The sequence below is a fragment of the Cannabis sativa genome, chromosome 9, assembly GCF_029168945.1.
Source record: "Cannabis sativa cultivar Pink pepper isolate KNU-18-1 chromosome 9, ASM2916894v1, whole genome shotgun sequence".
In the NCBI taxonomy this organism is placed as follows: Eukaryota; Viridiplantae; Streptophyta; class Magnoliopsida; order Rosales; family Cannabaceae; genus Cannabis; species Cannabis sativa.
The window spans coordinates 27,982,289-28,009,747 of NC_083609.1; the positions used below are offsets into that span (position 1 = coordinate 27,982,289).

Sequence of the window (27,459 nt, forward strand, 5' to 3'; positions counted from 1 at the left end):
AACATTGGTTAAAGTAAAGCTCAGGTTGGATGCATGGAGTATGCATCGGAAGGGACCGATATTGAAGTTTGACTTAGATTTATTAAACTTACCGTAATATCTATTCAAGTCAATATCGCCTAGTTGATCCTAGATCAAATGTTCTTAATCCTGTTATGATTAGGCTCAATCTTGAAAGGCTATTCGTGTTCTTTGATTTGTTAGTTAAGCCTACTTTTAGGTCAGGGTGATACGTACATTTTGGGAACACGGTAGTGCAATTGAGTGGGAGCGCTAGCATAAACATGGAATCTATAGCTTCTATCTGGCAAATAGTAAGCAAAGGATGATCTCCTTCGAGCTTGACCAAACGAAAATAAATGGTGGAGATCTCATTTCACATAAGCTGAAATATCATTTATACGGGGTCAAGTGTTTTAAGGATAAAAATACATAGTAGGGTGTTACGGTAATTTAATCCCTTTACTGTGTAGATCATTCATATAGAGGATAATTGATCACATTAGGATTATAACAATGGATAACTAATGATGTGTCTATATGGTCGAACATATAGAGCATTCTATATACTGAGAGTGCAATTCTAAGTTCTATGCGTGGATTCAACGAAGAATTAATAAGTTAGTGAATTTTAGTGCAAAATTCTTGATCTACTTATTGGAAGCTCGGTTATATAGACCCATGGTCCCCCCACTAGTTGAGATAATATTGCTTGTAAGACTCATGTAATTGGTTTTGATTAATCAATTATAATTCACAAATTAGACTATGTCTATGTGAATTTTTCACTAAGTAAGGGCGAAATTGTAAAGAAAGAGTTTATAAGGGCATATTTGTTAATTATGATACTTTGTATGGTTCAATTAATAAATATGATAAGTGACAATATTATTTAATAATTATTTATAGTTATTAAATAGTTAGAATTGGCATTTAAATGGTTGAATTAGGAAATTGGCATTTTTGAGAAAATCAGATACAAAGGTGTTAAAACTGCAAAATTGCAAAAAGTGAGGCCCAAATCCACTAAGCATGGCCCAGCCACTTTTGTAGGCAATTTAATCTGATATTTTCATTATTTTAATGCCAAATAATTCAAACCTAACCCTAGTGGAATGCTATAAATAGATAGTGAAGGCTTCAGGAAAAATAGACTTTTCTTCAGACACTTCTTCTGATTCAGAAAAACTGAGCCTTCTCTCTCCCTATCTTTAGCTGCCACTTCTTCTTTCTTCTTCCTTTGAATTTCAAAATCCTTAGTGTATGAGTAGTGCCCACACACAGCAAGTGATACCTCAATCATAGTGAGGAAGATCGTGAAGAAAGATCATCAGCAAAGGAGTTTCAGCATCAAAGATTCAGAGAAAGAGATCCATGTTCAGATATTGATAATGCTCTGCTACAGAAAGGAATCAAGGGCTAGATATCTGAACGGAAGGAGTCATTATGTTCCGCTGCACCCAATGTAAGGTTTCTTAAACTTTATATGTGCTTAATTTATCGTTTTAGAAAGTTCTTATTTAGGATGTTAATAAACATACTTGTGAGTAGATCTAAGATCCTGGTAAAATAATTTCCAACAACAAGATCAAAGCTCGAATGCTTGCCTCTCAAAGCAGGCAGAAAAGTTATGCAGATCCCAAGCGACGGGATGTTACATTTCAACCTGGTGATCATGTCTTTCTACGAGTATCCCCAATGAAAGGAATCAGACGTTTTGGGAAGAAAGGCAAGTTGAGCCCTAGGTTTATTGGACCTTTTGAAATCCTGGAAAAGGTTGGGCAAGTAGCTTATCGATTGGCTTTACCTCCATCATTGTCAGCTGTGCATAATGTATTTCATGTTTCCATGCTGAGGAAGTATGTATCTGATCCAATGCACGTGTTGAGTTATGAAGCCTTGGAATTACAACCTGACTTATCATATGATGAACAACCAGTGCAAATTCTGGATAGGAAGGAAAAGGTCCTTCGAACTAAAACCATATCGTTGGTTAAAGTACTCTGGAGGAATAGCAAAGTGGAAGAAGCCACTTGGGAACTAGAATTTGATATGAAGACTCAGCATCCTGAATTGTTCAGGTAGATTTCGGGGACGAAATCTTTTTAACGGGGGGATAATTGTAAAGACCGCCTATGACTAATACTCTGAAATGATAAATAATTAAGGTTTATGTATGAAATTAATTAATAATTATGAAAGGTATATTTTGGAAAATAAATTTAATATCATTTATGCTATTTAATGTAAATTACCTAATTTCTGTGTTTGTGTTCGGAAGCTGTGGAAAGCAACGTTGGGCCTATAGAGAGTCGCATTTTATATAATTTAGAATTTATTCAGGGTATCTTTGTTAGGTTTTAGCGGTATTGGTATTTTCGGGGTTTAGTAAATGACCAGTTTACCCTTGTGATGTTTTAATTCCTTTTTTTTAGTGAGGGGGGCAAGAAGGTCTTTTTACAAGACTTCTTTTGTCTTATGCTAGTTATTTTGTTGGCTGTGAATAAGTTTATTAATTTAAAAAGAAAAAGAAAAGGTTTGGCTTTGCTTAAAAGAGAAGGAAACCTTAGGAGAAGGTATCTCTCCCTTTCTCTCTTTGTCGTGCACCCCAAAGAACCAGCAAGAAGGAGTGTTTGCTGCTGGAATTTAGAGTTTGTAAACCTGAAAAAGAAGATTCAACCTAAGGTAAAGATTCCTAGCTATCCTTTTCTTTATTCTAGTAAGCATAAGTTAGGTTTAAGCTTAAGTTTTGGGATTTTTGGTGCTGTATGCATAATTGTTACTTTAATTATAATTCTGGAGCTTATTGGTGATAGTTTAGATTGTTTTAAATTGTCTTTGTGGATTATATCAAGGTTTTGGCAAGGATTGAGTTTGAAAACTCAAACCTAGCTCTCTAATGGTGGATTGAGATTTTGTTGGATTTGTTGGGTTCTGTTAGTTGGGTTTGGTTTAGTGTAGTGTATGCAGGTATTCTGGAGGTTATTACAAAGTTTGGGATTGAATTGTGATGTGGGGGTCGGTTTTGAGGTTTCCAGCTATGAACCGGTCGACCGGTTCTAGGAAGCCTCTAGCAACCGGTCGACCGGTTGGTACCCAGGAATTGGGGTTCCGGTTGGGAACCGGCCTGCCGGTTGGGAATTTTTCCCGAACCCTAGTTTTTCCCGTTTTTAAGTAATTTAGGGTATTGGCATCCTATTTATCGATAGGGTTAAGCTTAGTTTCTATTTTAAATCCTCGATAAGTGTTTTAGCGAGTCTCTCATCGGATTTTGAACATTATGGTTTAGGGCCCTATTTGTAACGCCCGTACTTTTATAAAAATATTAATTTTGTTTAATACTTGAAAATATTCACAACTGGCCAGTTTTTGTACAAAAGACATAATAATTAATAACTAAAATAATTGCGACATAAGTTTAATAGCGTAAATAAATAAACAGAGCGCCCTAGACCGCCCACAGTTATATGGTCCTCAGCGAGTTCACACACACAAGCGTTCAAAGTTCCACTCGCCACCGGCATTCTAGACTTGTAGTTACTTTGGTCTGCACATGGTAATTTAATAAGGGTGAGTTACTAAACTCAGTAAGGAAATGTGTGTCAGGTAGTCACATAAATAAAAATAAATCTTAGCTAAAATGCACATGCACACATTTAAACAGATAGCAAAACATAAACTTAATTATATCACTAGTCACTAATAACTAGGTTCTAAGCTAAATCACATATTAATGATTACGCCCGAGTCCGACTTTGGCAAATAAACTCGAGCTATTGGACTAAATGGCGGAGGGCTGGGTTCAGTAAAATCGTACCCACTACTAAATGGCCCCCTATCTACCATATAGACCCAACAGTCAAGTATTTAACCATTATCTTTTCAGTCAAATCATGTCACATAAATTATAATCTGCCTAATTTAAATAATGTCAAACTACTATACATTACATTATTTAAATAACATAACAATCATAACTAAATAATGTGAATCTTATAAACACACTATTTACATGCATACTTAAATAACATGAATCTTATAAACATATTATTTAAATATATACCTTTAGCAATGGCCATGCTCTAATACTGTAAACATACATAAATAACATGAATCTTATAAACATATTATTTAAATATATATTATACAGTACAATAAATAACAAACAATAAAGAGTCTAGAAGACCTTAGTTAACTTCCCTTTTACTATTCCCACTCTTCCTATGAATGTTATTACATACAGAAAACTTATGTTTTTTCTACTTAATTTCCTTACCTCGAATGTGGAGATCCTATGTTGATTGCAAAAGTGATCCTTCAGAACCAAAAATTATCTTATGAAAAACCTAAATTTCATATTTATTAATTAGAACATATTACAATGGTATATATAAATATATATATATACGAGACCTTAACATTGAATCTACAAATCTAAAATTATAGAATGATACCTTAGATTAGAAAGGAAATCTGGCAGGAAAATAATGGTGGTGATGATGTTGATATATATAAGTAAATAATAGTGGAGTATCTATATATGAATAAGTAAGAGGTTGGTGGTGGTGTTATGTGAGTATGACAAGAATGATGGAGATGAAATAATTGGTTGGGAATAGTGTTTGAGAGGATGGTGAAATGATAAAAAAGAAATTGTAAAAAGGATGATAGAGAAAATGATGAAGATTGTGACTTTAGCTATGATAGGCAATATTTATGTATATATATATAATGGTGGTGTATAGTAATGGTGATGAAAAAAAATAATAAATGCAATGGTAATGAAGATTAGAGAGCCCAATAGAGAGAGAGAGAGAGAGAGAGAGAGAGAGAGAGAGAGAGAGAGAGAGAGAGAGAGAGAGGGTATTCTGTTTGGCTTTTAAGTGACAAGATTAATGAAGAGTACATAGTAGTATTTATAGGCTAAAACTAATCCTACACTAGTCAAGATTAACATTTAAAATTTGAATAACCCACCTAAAGTTGCACCCCTTTCTCCATACTCGGTCAAGAGAGGAGAGAATCTCTTAACTAACATAATCCAACCACAATGAAATTTGAATTGTTTCCTTGGATGCTCTTCATGCACACGTCCACATGTTACATAATTAAAATTCAAGTCTTACATTTGTTGTGTCATATCCAAATAATTCTAATTCCCAATAATAAATTTTCTAAATAAATCTTACAATAAAACCTTCAAGAAAATAGTCAATTTATCTAAAATTTATGACCTCCACGTGGACTCCTAACCACATATATACTTTAAGTTCAACAACTAGTATTTATCTATACTATGAAAAAAAAAATAACCAATAGGTGACTATACACTTGCATGACATTCATAATAAAATGGAAAGTCTCTTTAAATCTCAACAAGCAATGTGTTTACACCGCACTTAGTTAGGTCTCTTTTGTTTTGAATTTGAAATGTAATCTTACTCTAAACTAATTTCCACTAAAATCTCCAATTGTACCATTTATACGTTCCGCTAATCATTTGAGTAAACTAATCCCCATTCACTTCTACACTATACGTGCAAGTCCAACTAGATTTTTTTAAAATTTTGAATTTTTGATAGCCATCTACACTACACTTTCTTTTTTTTTAGTTGGAGTAGCCTAACTATCTTCCATCCATTGCTCGCCACCTATAGACTATTTCAAACTTGTCCCAATGTCTATATGGTACCATACGACCACTACCACTACTATTACAATTTTAATCCAATAATAACATAATAATTCTACTTAATCATTTTTTTTTTGTTATAAATACTATACATTAGTATGCTTATATTCATCTTTGAGCTAAATAAGTGCTAATACTCAAATATCTTTTATTTTAGAAAAATAACACAAGCATATACTTACTCACAAAAATACTATTTTTCTAACAACTTATTCTATGAAATTACTATTTCCACATCGAGATTTCTAGACTAACATAAGAACCAAATATATATTTTGGTTATTACACTGTAAAACGTCGAGCTGCACTTCCACTCAGGCTGACCGGCACACTTGAGCACGGAACGAGGTAAGATAGCGTAAGAATATATAAATGAATGTATATGCTTGTTTTGATTGTTATACTACTAGCACTAATTTAAAATGATTACTAGAGTGTTGGTATAGTATTGCATGTTAATGTGGTTACGGTGTTACCAACACGAGTACCCAGGGTACGTCGTGTTCGTGGTACAACACTTAGTAATTCCCGGGAGTACAGTTAGGGCTCTACCAACACAAGTACAGAGTTGGTACTTTAGTGTATTTGGTACAGTAGTCGTACTACCCTTAAGAACGTTCTTAACCATTTGGTGAGCTTGATTATTGAGCTCAGGGCGACTTAATCATAAAGCCGACATTGCAATACTTTTATATATTTCTTGCATATCTTACTGAGTCTGTTGACTCATCAGTTTGCTACCTTGTGTAGGTAAAGGAAAAGCAAAGCTGGAGGAACAGTGAGGCAGAACTCGGCATGATTGTACATATCGCGGCAGTGCAACCCGGAGGGTTTCGGTCTTTTATTATTTTGAGTCTGTATTTTGAAGATGCATGTCCGCAAAACTTTTAAAAAAAATATATGTAATAGTAAAGTACTTTTAACCTGAATTTTGATACTCGGGATCCCGATCCATATGGTTATTAATATATAAATTATTAAAATTAATTTTCGAGTTTATTATTATGAAATACGGGCGTTACAGTTTGGTATCAGAGCCACCGGGTTGTCCACTGAAGACCGTCAAGATATGTACAATCAAGGCCAGTGTCGAGTTCAACTCACGGTTTCGTAAGCTTTATTTCTTTTTGCAAATTGTTTTTAAGATATGTTGTGTTGTATATATGATTAATTGAGATGTTTTAAATCTTAATTGCGGTCTTGAAAATATTTTGACCACTGTCTGACCTACATGCCTTGTGGGTTCGCAGGCTAAGTCCTAAATAATGGACGACCAGCGAAACGTTAGAAGGCAGGGTGAATTGGTTGAGACCGGAGGTGGTCGGGGTGGTAGAAATCCCCAAAACCCCCGTGGACGCGGTAGAGGCCGCGGTCGTATCCCGACAGGTGGACAGGAGAATCCACCTCAGGCCCCGGTTGATTGGGAGCAAAGGTTTGCTGAGATGCAAACTAGAATTGAGCAACAAGAAGAAGAGATCCGACGACTTAGGCATCGGGATGCTCCTGTTGAGCTTCCCCCGCAACCGCCTGCTGCGGTTCCTGCAGCCCCTGCGGTGCCAGCTGAGCAAAATGTTGCTGGTAACCGCATGGAGCCTTTATATGAGAGGTTCAGAAAACAAGCACCTCCAGTATTTCTGGGAGGTCCTGATGTTCTTAAGGCTGAGCAGTGGTTGACTGTTATCGAAAGAATACTGAATTTTATGGGAGTGGTCGGAAATGATAGAGTGGCATGTGCCACGTTTCAATTTCAAGAAGATGCCCTGATTTGGTGGGAGATGGTATCCCTCACCAGGGATGTGACCAGAATGACCTGGGAAGAGTTCCAGGAATTATTCAACGCCAAATATTACAATGAGGCAGTCCGCAGTGCAAAGCGGAAGGAATTTGTTGAGTTGGTACAAGGTGAGGCTATGTCAGTGACTGAATATACAACCAAGTTTGATTGCTTGGCCAAGTTGGCCTCCGGAATCGTACCAATAGACTTTAGCAAGAAAGAAAAGTATTTGGCTGGGCTGAATGCCAAGATCAGGCATGACCTGGTTATTACAACAAATGATACCACAACTTATAAGGCTCTTCGAGCTGAAGGAGCAGTGAAATTTTTGCAAGAAACCCGAGAGTCTTCTGGTGTTAGTGGGATCACTATTCTCCCTATGTCTGGTCCTGAAAAAGAGAGTGGGAGTTCTACCTTTGAACAGAAGAAAAGAACTTTCCCATCTTCAGGAAGTTCAGGGCAAGGAAAAAGGTTTCGAGGAAACCAGAACAGAGGAGGACGTCAGACTTATTCCTATCCTGAGTGCCCGCGTTGCATGAAGCATCACCCCGGAACTTGTAACCGGAGGGCCTGCTTTCAGTGTGGTTCAGTGAGACATCTCAAGAAGGACTGTCCTCAGTTGAAGAAAGAGGAACCGAAGCCCGAGGTCAAACCTGTGCCTGTACCTGCTCGTGTCTTTGCTATAACTCAGGCTGATGCTGCTGCCAGTCCTTCAGTAGTTACAGGTCAGCTTCTAATCAACGGTTTTGCTTATACTGTTTTATTTGATTCGGGTGCTACTCGATCTTATGTGTCATCAAGGGTTCTTGATCAGCTTGATAGACCCAGTGATATTTTTGAGACGGGGTTTGGAACCCTGTTGCCCAATGGTGAGTTAATTGTATCAAGAAAGTGGGTTAGGTCAGTATTAATTAGAATTGAAGATAGAGAATTGAGTGCTGATCTCGTGGAGTTACCATTGGCCGAATTTGATATTATACTTGGTATGGACTTTTTGTCCAAATACTCTGCTAGTATTGATTGTAAACGGAAAATGGTGACTTTTGAACCGGAGAATGAGGAACCTTTTGTTTTTGTTGGTTCGGTCCAAGGTTCTCGTGTTCCAAGAATCTCAGCGTTGAAGGCTAGGGATTTGTTACGAAATGGATGTGTTGGATTTCTAGCAGTGGTGGTAGATTCTAGTAAACCTGTGTTACTTGGACCTGAAGAAGTTAAAGTAGTTAAGGAATTCTTAGATGTGTTTCCAGAGGAATTGCCTGGATTACCACCTTAGCGGGAAATAGATTTCATTATTGATTTAATTCCTAGAGCAGAACCTGTTTCAAAGGCACCCTAGCGAATGGCACCTGCTGAATTAAAAGAACTGAAGATACAACTCCAAGGGATGTTGGATCTAGGGTTCACTCGGCCTAGTGTGTCATCTTGGGGAGCCCCTGTGCTATTTGTGAAGAAGAAAGATGGAACTCTTCGGATGTGTATTGATTATCGGGAGCTGAATAAGTTAACCATTAAGAATAAATATCCTCTCCCCAGAATTGACGATTTGTTTGACCAACTTCAGGGCATGACAGTATTCTCTAAGATTGACTTGAGGTCTGGATATCATCAGTTGAGAATTCGAGAAGAGGATATCCCGAAGACAGCTTTTCGAACCAGGTATGGTCATTATGAATTCCTGGTTATGTCTTTTGGGTTAACAAATGCACCGGCAGCCTTTATGGATCTCATGAATAGGGTATTCAAGGATTTCCTCGATAATTTTGTAATTGTATTTATCGATGATATTCTTGTATACTCTCGGTCAGAAGCAGAACATGAGCAACATCTTCGAATGGTTCTGCAGCGACTTAGAGATCATAAACTTTATGAAAAGTTCAAAAAGTGTGAGTTCTGGCTGTCACAAGTGTCTTTTCTGGGGCATATTGTTGGAAAAGATGGAATTATGGTTGATCCAGGGAAGATTGAAGCGGTAAAGAATTGGCCTAGACCTAAAACAGTCACCGAAATTCGAAGTTTTCTCGGTTTAGCGGGTTATTATCAGCATTTTGTGGAAGGATTTTCCAAATTGCGACGCCGTTATCCGAGCTAACTAGGAAGAATCAGCGATTTATATGGTCAGATAAATGTGAAAAGAGTTTCCAAGAGTTGAAGCAACGATTGATTACAACTCCTGTTCTAGCTTTGCCATCTGATCAAGAAAAGTTTGTGGTGTACTGTGACGCATCAAGGCAGGGTTTAGGCTGTGTGTTAATGCAAACAGATAAAGTCATAGCCTATGCTTCTCGGCAATTGAAAGATTATGAGCAGCGTTACCCAACTCACGACCTAGAACTTGCAGCAGTGGTGTTCGCCTTGAAAATTTGGCGACATTACTTGTATGGTGAAAGGTGTGAGATTTATACTGACCACAAGAGTCTCAAGTATTTCTTCACTCAGAAGGATTTGAACATGAGACAGAGAAGGTGGTTAGAATTGGTAAAAGACTATGACTGTGAAATCTTGTATCATCCTGGAAAGGCAAATGTTGTGGCTGATGCCCTAAGCAGAAAAGGACCTGATCAGATATCCAACATGGTCATGATTTCCTCTAAGCTAGCCTCGGAAATGACTAGGGCAAACATTGAGTTAGTGACTGAGAAATTATTTAATCTGACACTTCAGTCAGATTTGTTGGAAAGAATCAGAATGGCCCAGTTAGAAGATTCTGAATTGGTTAAAACTCGAGAAGATGTCTTAGCAGGTAAAGCTAAGGACTTCTCAATTTCTGACAATGGGATGTTGTTATTTAAAGCACGGGTGTGTGTCCCTGATATCAATGAACTTAAGAAGGAAATTTTAGAAGAAGCTCATACTACCCCTTACTCATTACATCCAGGAACCACCAAAATGTATCAAGACTTGAAGCCCTACTTCTGGTGGTATGGGATGAAGAGGGATGTAGTGGACTACATCACTAAATGCTTAACCTGTCAGCAAATCAAAGCTGAGCATCAATGGCCGGCAGGATTACTTCAGCCATTAACACTCCCAGAATGAAAGTGGGAAGACATTGCAATGGACTTTGTGGTTGGGTTACCTAGAACCACAAGAATGTACGACTCAGTTTGGGTTGTAGTGGATCGCTTTACAAAGTCAGCACATTTCTTACCTGTTAAGGTAACCTATTCAGTGGATCAGTATGCTGATTTGTATATGAAAGAAATTGTTCGTCTTCATGGAGTACCGAAGTCAATCATTTCAGATAGAGACCCTAAATTTACATCAAAGTTTTGGATGAGTTTGCAAAAAGCTATGGGAACTAATCTGAAATTTAGCACAGCCTTTCATCCTCAAACAGATGGGCAATCTGAACGAACCATTCAAATACTTGAAGATTTGTTACAAGCTTGTGTCATGGATTTTGGAGGGTCATGGAGTAAGTATTTGCCTTTGATTGAATTTTCCTATAACAATAGCTATCAAAGTACCATAGGAATGGCTCCCTATGAGCTGCTCTATGGCAGGAAGTGTCGTTCCCCAATTCATTGGGACGAAACAGGAGAACGGAAATACCTAGGCCCTGAATTAGTCCAGAAGACGAATGAAGCAATAGACAAGATCAAAGCTCGAATGCTTGCCTCTCAAAGCAGGCAGAAAAGTTATGCAGATCCCAAGCGACGGGATGTTACATTCCAACCTGGTGATCATGTCTTTCTACGAGTATCCCCAATGAAAGGAATCAGACGTTTTGGGAAGAAAGGCAAGTTGAGCTCTAGGTTTATTGGACCTTTTGAAATCCTGGAAAAGGTTGGGCAAGTAGCTTATCGATTGGCTTTACCTCCATCATTGTCAGCTGTGCATAATGTATTTCATGTTTCCATGCTGAGGAAGTATGTATCTGATCCAATGCACGTGTTGAGTTATGAAGCCTTGGAATTGCAACCTGACTTATCATATGATGAACAACCAGTGCAAATTCTGGATAGGAAGGAAAAGGTCCTTCGAACTAAAACCATATCGTTGGTTAAAGTACTCTCGAGGAATAGCAAAGTGGAAGAAGCCACTTGGGAACTAGAATCTGATATGAAGACTCAGCATCTTGAATTGTTTAGGTAGATTTCGGGGACGAAATCTTTTTAACGGGGGGATAATTGTAAAGACCGCCTATGACTAATACTCTGAAATGATAAATAATTAAGGTTTATGTATGAAATTAATTAATAATTATGAAAGGTATATTTTGGAAAATAAATTTAATATCATTTATGCTATTTAATGTAAATTACCTAATTTCTGTGTTTGTGTTCGGAAGCTGTGGAAAGCGACGTTGGGCCTATAGAGAGTCGCATTTTATATAATTTAGAATTTATTCGGGGTATCTTTGTTAGGTTTTAGCGGTATTGGTATTTTCGGGGTTTAGTAAATGACCATTTTACCCTTGTGATGTTTTAATTCCTTTTTTTTAGTGAGGGGGGCAAGAAGGTCTTTTTACAAGACTTCTTTTGTCTTATGCTAGTTATTTTGTTGGCTGTGAATAAGTTTATTAATTTAAAAAGAAAAAGAAAAGGTTTGGCTTTGCTTAAAAGAGAAGGAAACCTTAGGAGAAGGTATCTCTCCCTTTCTCTCTTTGTCGTGCACCCCAAAGAACCAGCAAGAAGGAGTGTTTGCTGCTGGAATTTAGAGTTTGTAAACCTGAAAAAGAATATTCAACCTAAGGTAAAGATTCCTAGCTATCCTTTTCTTTATTCTAGTAAGCATAAGTTAGGTTTAAGCTTAAGTTTTGGGATTTTTGGTGCTGTATGTATAATTGTTACTTTAATTATAATTCTGGAGCTTATTGGTGATAGTTTAGATTGTTTTAAATTGTCTTTGTGGATTATATCAAGGTTTTGGCAAGGATTGAGTTTGAAAACTCAAACCTAGCTCTCTAATGGTGGATTGAGATTTTGTTGGATTTGTTGGGTTCTGTTAGTTGGGTTTGGTTTAGTGTAGTGTATGCAGGTATTCTGGAGGTTATTACAAAGTTTGGGATTGAATTGTGATGTGGGGGTCGATTTTGAGGTTTCCAGCTATGAACCGGTCGACCGGTTCTAGGAAGCCTCTGAAGAACCTGGCCGGCGGTTGGTACCCGAGAATTGGGGTTCCGGTTGGGCAGGCTGCTTAGGTTGGGAATTTTTCCGGAACCCTAGTTTTTCCCGTTTTTAAGTAATTTAGGGTATTGGCATCCTATTTATCGATAGGGTTAAGCTTAGTTTCTATTTTAAATCCCCGATAAGTGTTTTAGCGAGTCTCTCATCGGATTTTGAACATTATGGTTTAGGGCCCTGTAAAACGTCGAGCTGCACTTCCACTCAGGCTGATCGGCACACTTGAGCACGGAACGAGGTAAGATAGCGTAAGAATATATAAATGAATGTATATGCTTGTTTTGATTGTTATACTACTAGCACTAATTTAAAATGATTACTAGAGTGTTGATATAGTATTGCATGTTAATGTGGTTACGGTGTTACCAACACGAGTACCCAGGGTACGTCGTGTTCGTGGTACAACACTTAGTAATTCCCGGGAGTACAGTTAGGGCTCTACCAACACAAGTACAGAGTTGGTACTTTAGTGTATTTGGTACAGTAGTCGTCCTACCCTTAAGAACGTTCTTAACCATTTGGTGAGCTTGATTATTGAGCTCAGGGCGGCTTAATCATAAAGCCGACATTGCAATACTTTTATATATTTCTTGCATATCTTACTGAGTCTGTTGACTCATCAGTTTGCTACCTTGTGTAGGTAAAGGAAAAGCAAAGCTGGAGGAACAGTGAGGCAGAACTCGGCATGATTGTACATATCGCGGCAGTGCAACCCGGAGGGTTTCGGTCTTTTATTATTTTGAGTCTGTATTTTGAAGATGCATGTCCGCAAAACTTTTAAAAAATATATATATATGTAATAGTAAAGTACTTTTAACCTGACTTTTGATACTCAGGATCCCGATCCATATGGTTATTAATATATAAATTATTAAAATTAATTTTCGAGTTTATTATTATGAAATACGGGCGTTACATTAATGATTAATTGCCATTCCTTCAATCGTGATTTGTAAAATTATCTATATTTGTGCTTAATTCCATGTGTAAGCTTGATCACCTTCTACATGTTCTATGATCTCAATTCAAAATCTTAAAAGTGAGAATTGAGAATGCTAAAATTGGATAATCTAGGTTTTGATGTGAAATGAGAGTATTTGCATAGCCTTTGTGACAATTAGATTATTGCTTAATGCTGATTTCATGTTAGTTTAATTAAGAGATTAATTAGAGAACATGTGATTTAGAACCTAAAAGATCTGAAAAGAGTTAGGTTAATTTATAATCTGTCATTCACTTCAAGAAAAGGATAGCAATTAGGCATTAACGATTGTGGTAAACTAACAACAGGATTCTCCTCCCTAATCTCTCATCTTGATTAATATTCACTTGTTTCTTTAAGTTTCTTGAATTTCTTTCTTCCTTTTTCAATCATAAATACTTTTGATTTGCCAAATAGAATTATAAGTATAGTTTAGTAGTAATTAATCCAATTCCATGTGGTTCGACCTCACTTGCGTGAGTATACTACTTGATTGCGTGCACTTGCGTAGTAATTAATAATTTTCGCAACAAGTTTTTGGCGCCGTTGCCGGGGAATTGTATAAAGATTGATATTACATAAAATTATACTATCTTCTACTTTGGTTAATTATTTTTGCTTATTTCTAATCTGTTTCTTTTAGATTAAATTTTGTAATATTATTAAAAATTAAATTTTGTTCTAATTTGGTTTTTCTTTTTAGTTTTAGTATTAATTTTATTGTTTCAAATTTTTTATCTTTTTAGTACTAATTTAGTTTTTTTTTTTTTTTTTAATTTTACTAATGTTGTACTTATGAGTTTGACCTGCAAGATAAATCCAGATGCTATATCTTGAGGATTTTGGCCAACAACACAATGAATATCATTCTATTCTGCTTGGAGGAGATTTAAAGAGCTTGGAGAAAGATGTTATCCCACTTTCTAAAGTGGATGTTTTACGTGGCTCTTTTATAATGGACTTGATGATGAAACAAAAAGTTGGGTGGATTATGGAGCAGAGGTTACTAGAGAGCATTTGTTAAGGAGAGGCCATGAAGCAATAAATCTGTTGAATGATATGGCAGATTTTGATTATGATTGACATTCGAATCCATCACTTCAAGGTTGGAGTCATCAATACCCTCCTTATTGTCCAAACTCACCCCAGCCAATTGAAGAAGAGGAGGATATTCTATCACTTCCAAAAGAGATTAATCGATTGGCAGACATGGTGAAAGCTCTATGTGATAATTTAATGGCGCAGGATTCAGAGAGTTTTAAGGATAATAACTCAAATAACGAAAGTTATGAGAGTTGTTTGAATATAGTAGAAGCACCATCAGATGAATACATAGAAGAGACTGAGCCTAGAATTGAAGAGAAAGAATCCTTTGAAGTGGTTGAAAATTTGGATACATTGGATGCTTGCTCAACAAATGATGAACTCAATTCGGTGAATGAAGAAACATCCATCCTCAATGATGAAATTATTGAAGATCAAATCATAGTCAAGGATGTGGATGGTCATGAGGAAACTGAACAACCAATTGAGAGGTTATTTAAGAAAAGCAAGAAAGAGGTGCCATTGGTGGTAGAAGAATCACTTGTAGTTGTTGATTTGAGGTTGTCAACACCACTATATTATGAACCACCAATGGACCCTTATTTTCCACTAATGCCGCATTCTCCATATTGTAGTCTCTTCGAGTTACCAAAGGCTTCTCCCCAAGCACATCATCCAAAGTCTTATGTTGTTGGTGCTGACTTTTGTTCAAACTCATCGCTTGCCAAGCTTGAAGGCGAGTACAACAATAATTTTCAAGTTGTCTTGCATGACGCTTATTACGGGCGTCAACCGCTTGTTGATGTGGCGCTCAGGTAAGTATCTCTCAACCACAATTTTATTTTAACACATTGGGGACAATGTCATATTTAGTTTGGGGGGAGAGATTTAAAAATTTTATTTTCTGCACTTTAATTTTCTGTGTTAGTTTTTTTTCTGTTTTAGTTAAGGATGGCAATAAGCTAAAAGATAATCGTGTGCTGCTCTTTAATGTAATGTGCTCTGAAATTGCAAAACAACTGTGTGCTTAATTCTGTTAACTCTTTGGATTAGTTTGGATGCTTGTATAACATGTGTAAGAATGCAATTTGATGATCTGTGAAATATGTTATAATTATTTTACTATGGTTTGTGGTAAGATTGACTGGATAGCTTAGAACTTGCATGTTTTATTCTTTTGAGGCGAAATCCTTGACAACATTCAATAGGAATATGATTTAGGCATTTATTGGATAGTTTGAGCCTTTCAAGCCTACCATGAAATGATTATCCTTAGTTAACCCTCTTGAGCCTAAACTTGTTTTGTTCTTCACCTGTTGAACCGAAATATGTATCCACCCTGTTAAATTTTGTCCTCACTATTTTATCAATGATATCATAAGCTATATAATTAGTTTGGGGGAGCAAAATGCATGGTGTGAGAGAAGATATAAAAAAAAACGTGCAAGATTGAGAAAAAAAAATATAAGTTGTAAGATCAATATCACTGAAAAAAAAAGAAAAAAAATAAAGAAAAAGAAAAGAAAAAAAACATGATTCAGGAAAAAATAATAAAATTCAGTGACGTTGAGGATAAGAAGGAAAATAATTTTTTTCAATCATGGCGAGTTGTGGGAATACTTTGGGAAATTTGAAATTAGAAGAAGCTTGGGGGTTATTTTTGTGCTTATGATATCTTTAGCCAAAATTGTTTTTCATTTTTCAAATATCTAAGCCATACTTTCTAAACCTCAAAAAGCCCTATTGATTCCGAAAGGATGTTGTCAACATTAGTGGAGAGAGGTAAGCATGCAAGCATATGAGTTATCGGGTAGTGGAATGGTTGGAAAGAGTAAAACCATTATAACATTGTTTCGATTGTGAAGTCATCTTGTGTTTGTGCAGTATGTGAAAAATTGAGCATCTAAATTAATTGTTAGAGTTGGTAGAATTGAAATTCTAGTTTGAGCAATGGAAGAGAACAACACATGAGCAGTAGTATTGTGATTATCTTATAGCGCAGTTAGTAGATTAGTAGTTAGTAGCATTTATCTTACTCGAGGGCGAGTAAGAATCTAGTTTGGGGGAATTTGTTAGGCTAATTTTAGTCTAAGTTTTGGGTCTTATTTTCGGTTAGTTTTCACTCTTTGTTTCTAGTTTTAGGACTATATTACGCTTGATTCTTTTGTTTCAGGTCCTCGGGTGTTTAAAGAAAGTATGTACAAGAATTGAGGAAAAGTGGTGAAAGAATCGAGAAGAAAAACCAAAAATTGTGTCGCTGCCTGTTCCAGTCGCGACGGGAAACATGCCAGTCGCGACGGGAACTGGCAGAGAAATTTTCAAGAAATCGAAGTTCAACCCCGTCGCGACGGGGGCATTGCCAGTCGCGACGGGGACCCCAGTGACGGGATTTTTGGGCAGTTTTGTAATTTCACGAATTTTAAAGATGAGACTTGGTTTAAATAGAGGGAGTTCGTGAAAATTAGGATTCATTCAGATTTGGAGCCCTAGAAATAAAGGAGGAGGCTAGAAGAGCGGCTTGTGGCGACCCGGATCAATTGCTTCAACTAGTTCTTTCTCTTCTCTTTAATTTTTCTATGCTATTTTTTGTTTCAATGTTAATTATGGATTTGATTATGGATGTTTTGAACTAAACTCCTATTTAGGGAGGATGATGAATGTTGTTTTAAGTTTTGCCTAGTTAATGATTAATTGCCATTCCTTCAATCTTGGTTTGTGAAATTATCTATATTTGTGCTTAATTCCATGTGTAAGCTTGATCACCTTCTACATGTTCTATGATCTCAATTCAAAATCTGAAAAGTGAGAATTGAGAATGCTAAAATTGGATAATCTAGGTTTTGATGTGAAACGAGAGTATTTGCATAGCCTTTGTGACAATTAGATTATTGCTTAATGCTGATTTCATGTTAGTTTAATTAAGAGATTAATTAGAGAACATGTGATTTAGAACCTAAAAGATCTGAAAAAGAGTTAGGTTAATTTATAATCTGTCATTCACTTCAAGAAAAGAATAGCAATTAGGCATTAACGATTGTGGTAAACTAACAACAGGATTCTCCTCCCTAATCTCTCATCTTGATTAATATTCACTTGTTTCTTTAAGTTTCTTGAATTTCTTTCTTCCTTTTTTAATCATAAATACTTTTGATTTGCCAAATAGAATTATAAGTATAGTTTAGTAGTAATTAATCCAATTCCCTGTGGTTCGACCTCACTTGCGTGAGTATACTACTTGATTGCGTGCACTTGCGTAGTAATTAATAATTTTCGCAACATTAATTCCTCACACTATAAACGTAAACTTACTCTTATTGTAATTTTTCAATCTTTTCAAGTAATGGCACTTTTAATTGGAAATGAGCATTCTGAACCTTACAAGTCTTTTGAAAAGGCAAAGAGCATCATACACATTTGTTGCACATAAAAACTGTTTTTGGGTGTAGTTGCGATTAGTTAATAAAATTATTATTATTATTATTATTATTATTATTATTATTATTATTATTATTATTATTATTATTATTATTATTATTGCATTCGATGTGGATGGAAGGTGAGCAAAGAATATGGTATTCAAATGTGATCATTTGTTGTCTGGATTATATCCATTATTATCTATAATAATGTATGTTTTTTCTGTTGGATATATAGGAGAAGAAGGAAGCAGTGTATCAACCATCAACCTGTTCAGTTCACGTGTTTTCCAGGTAAGGCAGCTGTTTATTCTGTATTTTCCTTACTTGTTTAATTTTAGATAAGTTCCTATGTTCTAATTCCTCAATATTATGCTGGCTTTTAGAGGAGAGGAGCTATGGATCAGCTCGAGTACTTGTTAGGCACTTCAATTTTATATTGGTTTTTTACATCCTTATTGCTGTTGGATTGATTATTCTTTATATTATACTCTCATATTTATTTGTGAGATTACCTGAGTCAAAGTCATTGTCTCAATTCATAATTTGTAAGACCTATATGTCTTATCTCTTGCACTATCTTCGTCTCCTGCAGGAAAATATTTGGAATGTTGCTAAGAAAGCCTTTGATCCAATATCTATCCTCCTTAGCTCGTTAGTTGCTAAGGGTTTGATATCTGCATCAAAGACAGAATTGCCTGCTGTGATTTCACCTGAAGTTTCTCCTCAAACTCAAAAGAAGAGTCAGACCGTTACTAGCACAGGCTTTGTCCCATTGTCCTCAGTTTCAGCTTCCCCTGTTTTTTCAACTCATCTCTCTCAAAACCTGATTCCAGTGTTGCCAATCAACCAACTTGGAGATTAAGAATTGCCTCTGTATCACTAAAACAACCACTTTATACTTATATTTCATTTTTGGCTTGGTTTAATTACATTACATTTAGTCGAGCTTCTTCAGTAATGGCTTTCTTTCTGCAAGGTTTTTGGGATGTTGAGATATATATGATTGGAACAGTTATGAAATATATTTTTTTAGTAGAATTGATATTCCCTTTATCTCTTGCATATTTATTAATTTGTTTATTTGTCTTTTTACATACCATTCCTTTAGTATACAAGATGTGTTTTAATTTTTTCTTTCTCAGTCATGTTTGTATAAATAGCTAGCTACCAGTTACTAAAAAGTGTTTGTGTTGTAAGCCCATACGTATGCAGTTTTGGATTATGTGAAGATATAGTGCTTCACCAACTCATCCCCACATCAAACCATGAATGTTTTGTTTCTCATTGTAACAATCAAAACTATACGTTCTATATACTTGGATAATTATGGGTCAGACTCTTGTTACTATCCTATTTATTTAATTTGTTTTATTTTAGAATCTAAGCTATCTTAGCTATATCCTATTTTGATTATTACAATAGGAGCAAATAAAAAAGATATATGTTACTTTGTACCACTTGTACACAAAGTTTTTATCTTTAAGGACGTACTAAATTCTGAAAAATAATAATAAAAAAAGTATAAGGAAAAAAAAAAGAGATAACTGCCATCATAAATACAATCCATAAAGAAATAGGAAAACGTAAAATAAAGTGTGGGAATGAAAACATAAAAAGAGTAATGAGAATAGAAATAAAAGTAAAAATAAAATAGAATAAAACTTAAAATGTATGAAAAAAAATTTAATATAAAAATTATTAGTTTTTTTTCATAATGTCTTGGAATAGAATTTATTTTCATTTCAAAATGAAATAATTAATTTACCAAAACATTAGAAAGGTCATTTTATTGGAATGACATTTCAATACTTTAATATGTAATCAAATAAGACAATGGAATGAAAATTATCTCTTTTTATTCTATTCCATTTTATACTTCCACTCAAATTATAAAATATATATAGAAGATACATCACAAAGTTCTAATTTATCCTTGTCTTTTTTTGCATAAGGAACTAAATTATAAAAAAGTTTTATTACTACAAAAAAATTTATTTTTGCCGGTTTTAAATTGACCCAAAATCGAATATTATTTGCCCTAATTTCCAATTGATACTTTTCAAACACTAGCTCAAATATGCAAAATCTAATTTCTTTTGCTTGTTGCATGGTTTGCATTGAAAAAATAAATCAATATATAAAGATTAATATATCAATCAATCTATATATCTTTATATATTAAAAGTGTCTATCTAACGACATTTCTTGGTTTCTTACTTTAACAGAATATACCTTAAAAATAAAAGAATATTCTGTTAAATTTAACGATGTTAATAGGTTTGATCTCCCGTTAATAAATAAACCCAATAATTAAACCCAAAAAATTAAACAATCTTTTTTTAAATTAAAAAAAATATCTTAGCCACATATATCTCTAACAAACTATATATCCCCAAATTATCAAATCCAATTCTCTAGCTTTGGTTTACGATCAACCAAACGCAGCTATGGCTTTGCACTCCGGTTTTTAAGAAAATATATTATCCCCATTCAAAAATACCTATCTTTCTTCCTCCATTACCGATAAACGTATACAAAAATAGGGGTAATCTTTCTTTCCACATTTGCTGGTGGAAATTGTCCTCTGAAAAAGGCGCTGCAACAACACATAGAGAAAATCCCAAGAAGTTGGAGTTTCTCCATTGATGTGGAAGCTTAACGTGTATAGAAGACCCGTTGCATCGGTAGTTGAACCACTTAGGAATTTGATTCCCAGGATAACAAATGCTAACAGAAGAACATTCGAAAATTCTGTAAAATCCAAACAGATTAATTTATTTATTTATTTTCTTACGATAACTTTTGAACGAGGAACTCTGCTTGTGTTTGAAAGAGTTTGTACATAAAGTATACAATTCATAAACATGTTTGGAGAATTGGAGTGATCAATTGGTTTACATAATTAGCTTTGTTATGACAAAATATTAAACAATTCATGGGATAACTTGTCAATCCCCGTTGTTGACAGATAGTTAATTTTCTTTTTTGGCTGGAAGTTGAGAGATAGTTCATTAGTTACTAATTATTAGTTCTTCTAGACCATTATAAAATCAAGAAAGAGTTTAAGAGAAAGAGAGGAAGATAAAGGAATTGAAGAAGAAGAAATCAGTCTTATTGATGAGAATCCCAAAGTTCGGGTTATATACAATCAAGAATATATACAAAGGTGGCTACCAGAATTAGCAACTTGATGATTAACTTATTCAAAAAAAAAATATATTTTTAATTAGGATTAATGAATTTGATTTCTTTAGTAATTAATAAATGAATCCATTTCTTTAAATATAGTATATAGTTCTCATTCATTAACAATCATCAATATAAATATTCAAGTATGAATAAATCAGAACAATTCAAAATCAGAACAAATAAATATTCAAGTATTTCAATAAATTCATAAACAAATAAATCAGAACAATTCAAAATCTCAAATCAAGAAAATTAAAATTTTAGATTTATAATCTTTACAAATATGAAAAACTTAAATAGATCTATTGACCATTGTTGTTCCTGTTGCTTAGTTACTGAATTTTTAAACAAAAACCACTAGAACTTATATAAAACTAATATTTACGTGGCTCGCCACGTAACTCTCATCTAGTCTATATATATATATATATAAAGCAGAAGTATGAGGCGGTGATGTGACAGTCTACAATATATAAAGGAGAAGTATGAGGCGGTGATGTGGCAGTCTACAATCACTCTAAATAACTTTATATGTTCTCTCCTTAATTTTCTCTTTTTTCTTATTTTTTATTCAATTTATAACTATTAATTCACTAATTAATTAAAAAAAATCACATCTATATTTATATACTTAAATAAAGTTAAAAGAAAAAAAAAATCGTATACGCAATATATTCGTCTATACTGAATTCCTTAAAAAAACATATTTATATTTTTTCAATTTAACAAAATAAAAAAAGTAGATATTTTTTTTTTCTTTCTAAACCCATATAAATTATTAAATATCCTAACAAAAACCTACATATAGATATATTATATCTCTCACACTCCTTACTTTTTTTTTTTTGAAGGAACAATAAGTTCATTACTGGGAAAACAAAATGGGCATTACAGGAAAAATGCCCTCCCCTACATAAACACCAGGTGAGAGTGCAGAAGTTCTCACACTTTTGGCCAACCCATCGACAAAAACCAAGTTCGTACGCTTAACATATCTGAAGCTACAAAGTTTAAAACTATTAATTAAATCTAAAATAGCTAGGGAGATATTAAAAAACTGCCAATCAGGCACACATTTTCTGTTAAACAATCGGAGCACACCACACTCCTTACTTACGGCACTCCCACTCCCACTCCCACTCCCACTCCCACTCCCTTTTTTTCATATATCCATGTTTCTTTTATCACAAATAATAAATATTTAATAATTTTTAAATTAATTTACTCATCTATTTTAATTGTTTTGATAGGTATTGGTGTTCTATTGGAATCAACAGAATCGATGACATTGAACAACAGTACGGGGGAAGATTTAGTGAACTAAAAAGGTTTTTTTTTCTTTATGCACTTTCTATTTTTTTTTTTATTTGATGATATGATAATAGATCAAAATTTTCTATAATAGGTACAAATATAATATAGATATTTGTTAGAACACATATTTAGAAATATTTGAAAGCTATTCCTAACTAATTAATAAATAATATAAATTTATTTTTTTAGTCACTAAATTACAGTATAATTACTCATCAATTATTAAATTTTACATGGTCATTTTCATTTTCAAATTTTTATTTCATTATTTTATTCTCAATTGTTAATACGGTGATGACAATGACCTTTAATATAATAGTGATTACAACTTATAAGTGAGAAATAGTGAAAGTCATATACGATGAGGACAATAATTTTAAAATTATGATGAGTTTTGTATAGATTTATAAGTAATATTTTTTAAATCTTATTTTGTTCATATATATAATATAAAAAAATATCAAAATTTGAAATTTAATATAGTTTTACAACCGCACGCGAAGCGCAGTTTGTTTACTAGTTATATACATAAAAAAGAGATATGAGACAGTGACGTGACACTTTAGAATATCTCCAAATAGCACTATTTGTTTTTTTCTTAATTCTCTTATTTTTTTTAAATCTTTTATTAAATTTATAAATATTTATTTATTTTCTCGTATTTTTCTCTATTTTTTAAACTTTTATCTATCTAAAATATCTCAAACATATCTATTTATTTTTGTATTTTTTTAAAAAAGTAAAAAATCTATATACTACTCTAAATCGTAGAACACTTCTAAAGCAAACAAAAAATACAAATAGATATCTTTATATATTAAAAGTGCTTGTCTAATGACATTTCTCAACTTGTATTTTTTTAAATTGAGTAGGTTTTTTAAATGGAGAGTTCAGTTGTATATAGATCCAAAACGAACGATGATTTGAAAGTACAATCAATTCACCATTCAAGCAGCTGAACCAATAGAAGATTAGGAAGAAGTTTCACTATACTCTTTTTAATTTTTCAAATAATATTCCATATATTAAGACTTTTTTAATAATTTTTTCTTCTATTTTAAGATTGCACATTTTCTTTAATTTTAGTTACATAATGTTTGTTTTAAATTTTGCAAAACTTATATCTTGTTCCTTTAAATTTTCTATAAGTAAATAATAAGTATTATTTTGTTATGACTTAAATATACCTAATTATATTATTACTTTAATAAAAACAAATCATTCGCATGATCATACATTTAGATACAATCTAAATAAAAAAACACAAAACTAAACTTTAAATAAAACTAATATTTACGTGCCTTGGCACGTAACTTCTAACTAGTATCCATATATGACGTATGTACGAAGATGAAATAAAAAAGACCTCTACTGACTCACTCCATGTGGATGTATATATGTGTGTGAGTCGATTGTGGGCTCAGATTTATATACCTCTTAAACTATTCCTATTTCATAGAGTATAATGATTTAAATTCACAGAGGTATTAGGATACAAACATTTGATATTTTCGTATCATTAATTTAAAATCAGTATCAGATTTTAAGTATAAAATAATGATATATAATATATCAAAATTGTATCTGTCTTACTCACATGACTCAATTTAAAAAAAAAGTATCTCAATTGATAATAAATAATTATTATTCCCCTAAATTTTGAATAATTAATTAAAATATCAATCAAATTATCTTTTTATAAAAAGATAACAAAATTGAAGTTCATCACAAAAAAGTAATAAAATTCTAAAGTTTATAAAAGATAATAAAAAGATTTCAAAGCCCAAATTTATCACAAAAAAGTAGTAAAATTCCAAAGTCATACAAAATGGCACAAAATTCCAAATGAGCTCACTAAAATTAATCTTGGAATATTAAAGAGGTCATTCACCTCACCAAATTTCAAAGAGGTCTTAACCTCACAAAAATCTCAAATATGGTAATTTTACCTAAAAATTAAAAAGTGCACTAAAATTCAAAGCCATAACAAATTAAATGGCATTCCAAAGAAAAAGAGGTCATTCACCTCATAAAAAAAATTAAAATTATGAACTACGTTCGATTTGTTCCCATTTTGGGTACGTAGGCAACCTAATTGCTAAGATTAAGTACAATCACAAATCCTCAAAATTCCAAATGAGGTCATTAACCTCATCAAACTCTAAATGAGCTCATTCACCTCAAAATTCTCAAATGAGGTCTTTTACCTCAAAAAATCTCAAGTGAGGTTCTCTTATCTCAAAATGCTAAATGAGGTCATTCACCTCAAAATGGCAAAGTGAATTAACTTTCACAAAGATTGTTGGAACTACGTTTGACTTGATTTCTATAAAAGGATACGTAGGCAACTTAGTTGCTAAGACTAAGTGCAGTCCCCGATACCGCAAAATGGTATAAAACACAACTCTCAAAATTCCATAAAAGGTCATATGCCTAGGAATTTTTCTAAATTCTCAAAATAGCACAGGATTCCTGAAAGTGGTCATCTACCGGAATCCTTATATCCAAATTCTAAAATACCGTATTCTGAACTAGGCTTGATCCTTCATAAAGAAGGTATGTAGGCAGCTCGGTTAATTAAATGGACTGAGTTCAGCTGCAATTCCAAATTCACTCCAAATTTTCCCTAATTGTTTTAATTATTTAATGTCATTATAATTGGAATCAAAGGGTATTTCCTTTAAATAAAAGGATTGTAATTAAGAGATTATTTTTATAATCTTGGATGGGTCGAACTTAAATTAATAAACTCTTATGTTATACTTTTGGCATAGGTGAAATTGTGTTTTGCATTTACTTTAATATTTTAAATGTAAAAATTTTTGCTTAACAGAAACAAAAAAACGGTTAGTTTCAGTATTTTAAGGGAATATTCTTATTAAAAGATAAAAAATAAAATTTATTTTAGTATTGTCTATTTTAATAATTTCACGAAAGAATAAAAATATATTTAACTTTTCATTTTTTTTAAAAAAAATAAAGGTAAAGTATCCTTTTTTTCTATATTGTTTTAACTTTTTTTTTAAAAAAAAAAGATATTTCCATAAAATGATCTCGTTTTTTTTTAAAAAAAAAAATATATAAATATCTTATTTTTTTAAAAAAGAGAAACCTATACCTTTTAAAACTATAAAAAGGAAAGTTTGCCATTAAAAATGGGAATGTTGTAATTATAAGATTTGGATATCTATAAAAAGGAAAGTTTGCCATTAAAAATGGGAATGTTGTAATTATAAGATTTGGATATCTATAAAAAGGAAAGTTTGGGGTGTGAAAGAGTAAACTTGATCATAGAGACGAGAAACAACAAATAGTTTTTCTCTACGTTTTCACCTTAATTATTTCCATACATATTTCCCCTTTATTATTTAGTGTTTTTAAAGCATGGAAAATCTTCAATTATGGCCTTTTCTAATAGCCATATTGCTCAGATTGAGACACAATTTCCTCTTACTGCTCACCATATTTTCAATATTATTATTGAACAAACTCCTCCCAACACCAAGTTGGTAAGTAACCATACATTATTATATTATTAACATCAATTATCTTCCATTAATTAATTTATTTTTATGGTGTTGCCTTGTGCAGCAAATTTCAAAGGCATTTTGGATGAAATATTGTGACTCCTTATCGAATCATGTATTTCGTAAGCTTCCATGTGGATCAACAGAGGAGGCAGAGTTGACCAAAAGTGGTGATGAAAAGGTATGAATTAATAGAAAAGAGTTGGAGTAAATTTGCACAACACAAATAATTAATGCTATTATTCTTTAAGTAAACTCTGAGTTCAATGTTATGGTATTTGATTATTCTCTTACTCATTATTTTCAGGAGCATAATGTTGTTGATATTGATGATTCTAATGAAGATTCAAACTCTCGGCCCAACAAGATAAGGAAGATTAGTTTTTATGGTAATTCTGAAGGTATATATTCATCATCATCATTATAACAATCTAGGTGAGAATTATAATTGAATGCAAATATAGCTACAGAGTTAACTTAATTATACACTATTGTTGTTTTCAGCTGCAAATAAGACAAAACCAGTATCTGAAGCAAATACTGATCATGACAATCAAGGCAAAGGCACTAATAATAATAATAATAAGAGCTCTTCATCTGAAGCAGCCAGCAAATTCTTCTCAGACAATTCTTACTTCCAAGTAAAATTGGGAGCACATCAATTGCGTGGAAATGGAAAATTGGTATGTACAAGTTGTTGCTCTCATTCATAGATATCTCTGTATCAAAATTGTCTTTCTTTGTAGATAATTCACTATATTAATTTTTGTTTGTGCAGTATATTCCAGTGGCTATTGCAAACTCTTGGTTTGAGAAAAAGACACAAATTGTCTGTCTTTGGGTTGGTGAGAAATATTGGCATGTGAATTTAACTGTTAATAAGGGATCATCATCTTCTGGATTAGAGCATAGGTTTTCTAGTGGGTGGCGTGCATTTGCAAGACACAACTCTCTTCAGCCAAATGATGTATGCATCTTTGAGCTGATCCTCAAGAATAAACTTGAGGTTAAAGTTACCATATTTAGACAAAGTGAAAGTAGTATGACTCAACAATAAACTCTTGTAATTGTATGGATTGATTGAAATATGCCTTTAAATGTATAATAAACTTTCTCAATTAAAAAAAAATTCTTTACCAATCACATATTGTTTTTATCAGATCATCTTTAATATCAAATAAGTATCACTAAAAATCTAGTTAGAATTTCTAAGCTTACCAAGGGTGTTTCTTGAATTTTATTATTCCACTTGTTATTTTGTCATGGTGTAAATAGATTTGAGTGTAGTTAGAGGTTGTACAATTTAGCACGCTTGTCTAATCATGTATGTAATTACACTGTAATTGTGTAATTAAGAGTAATTGAGAGATTTCAATTACACTTTACGAATCT

General features: G+C 33.3%; 2 protein-coding genes across 2 annotated transcripts; both read left to right on the forward strand.

Annotated features, from left to right (window-relative positions):
* Positions 1-10,151: 10,151 nt before the first annotated feature.
* On the forward strand, positions 10,152-11,561 carry LOC133031337 (uncharacterized). Its single transcript, XM_061104820.1, has 3 exons — positions 10,152-10,206; positions 10,666-10,885; positions 11,096-11,561. The coding sequence occupies exons 1-3, from the start codon at positions 10,152-10,154 to the stop codon at positions 11,559-11,561; spliced, it is 741 nt and encodes a 246-aa protein (XP_060960803.1).
* Positions 11,562-25,941: 14,380 nt separating this feature from the next.
* LOC133031338 (B3 domain-containing protein REM19-like) lies at positions 25,942-27,124 on the forward strand. The gene is made up of 5 exons (XM_061104821.1): positions 25,942-26,049; positions 26,132-26,248; positions 26,375-26,468; positions 26,572-26,750; positions 26,846-27,124. Exons 1-5 carry the CDS (start codon positions 25,942-25,944, stop codon positions 27,122-27,124), a joined length of 777 nt encoding a protein of 258 aa, XP_060960804.1.
* The last annotated feature ends 335 nt before the right edge of the window (positions 27,125-27,459 follow it).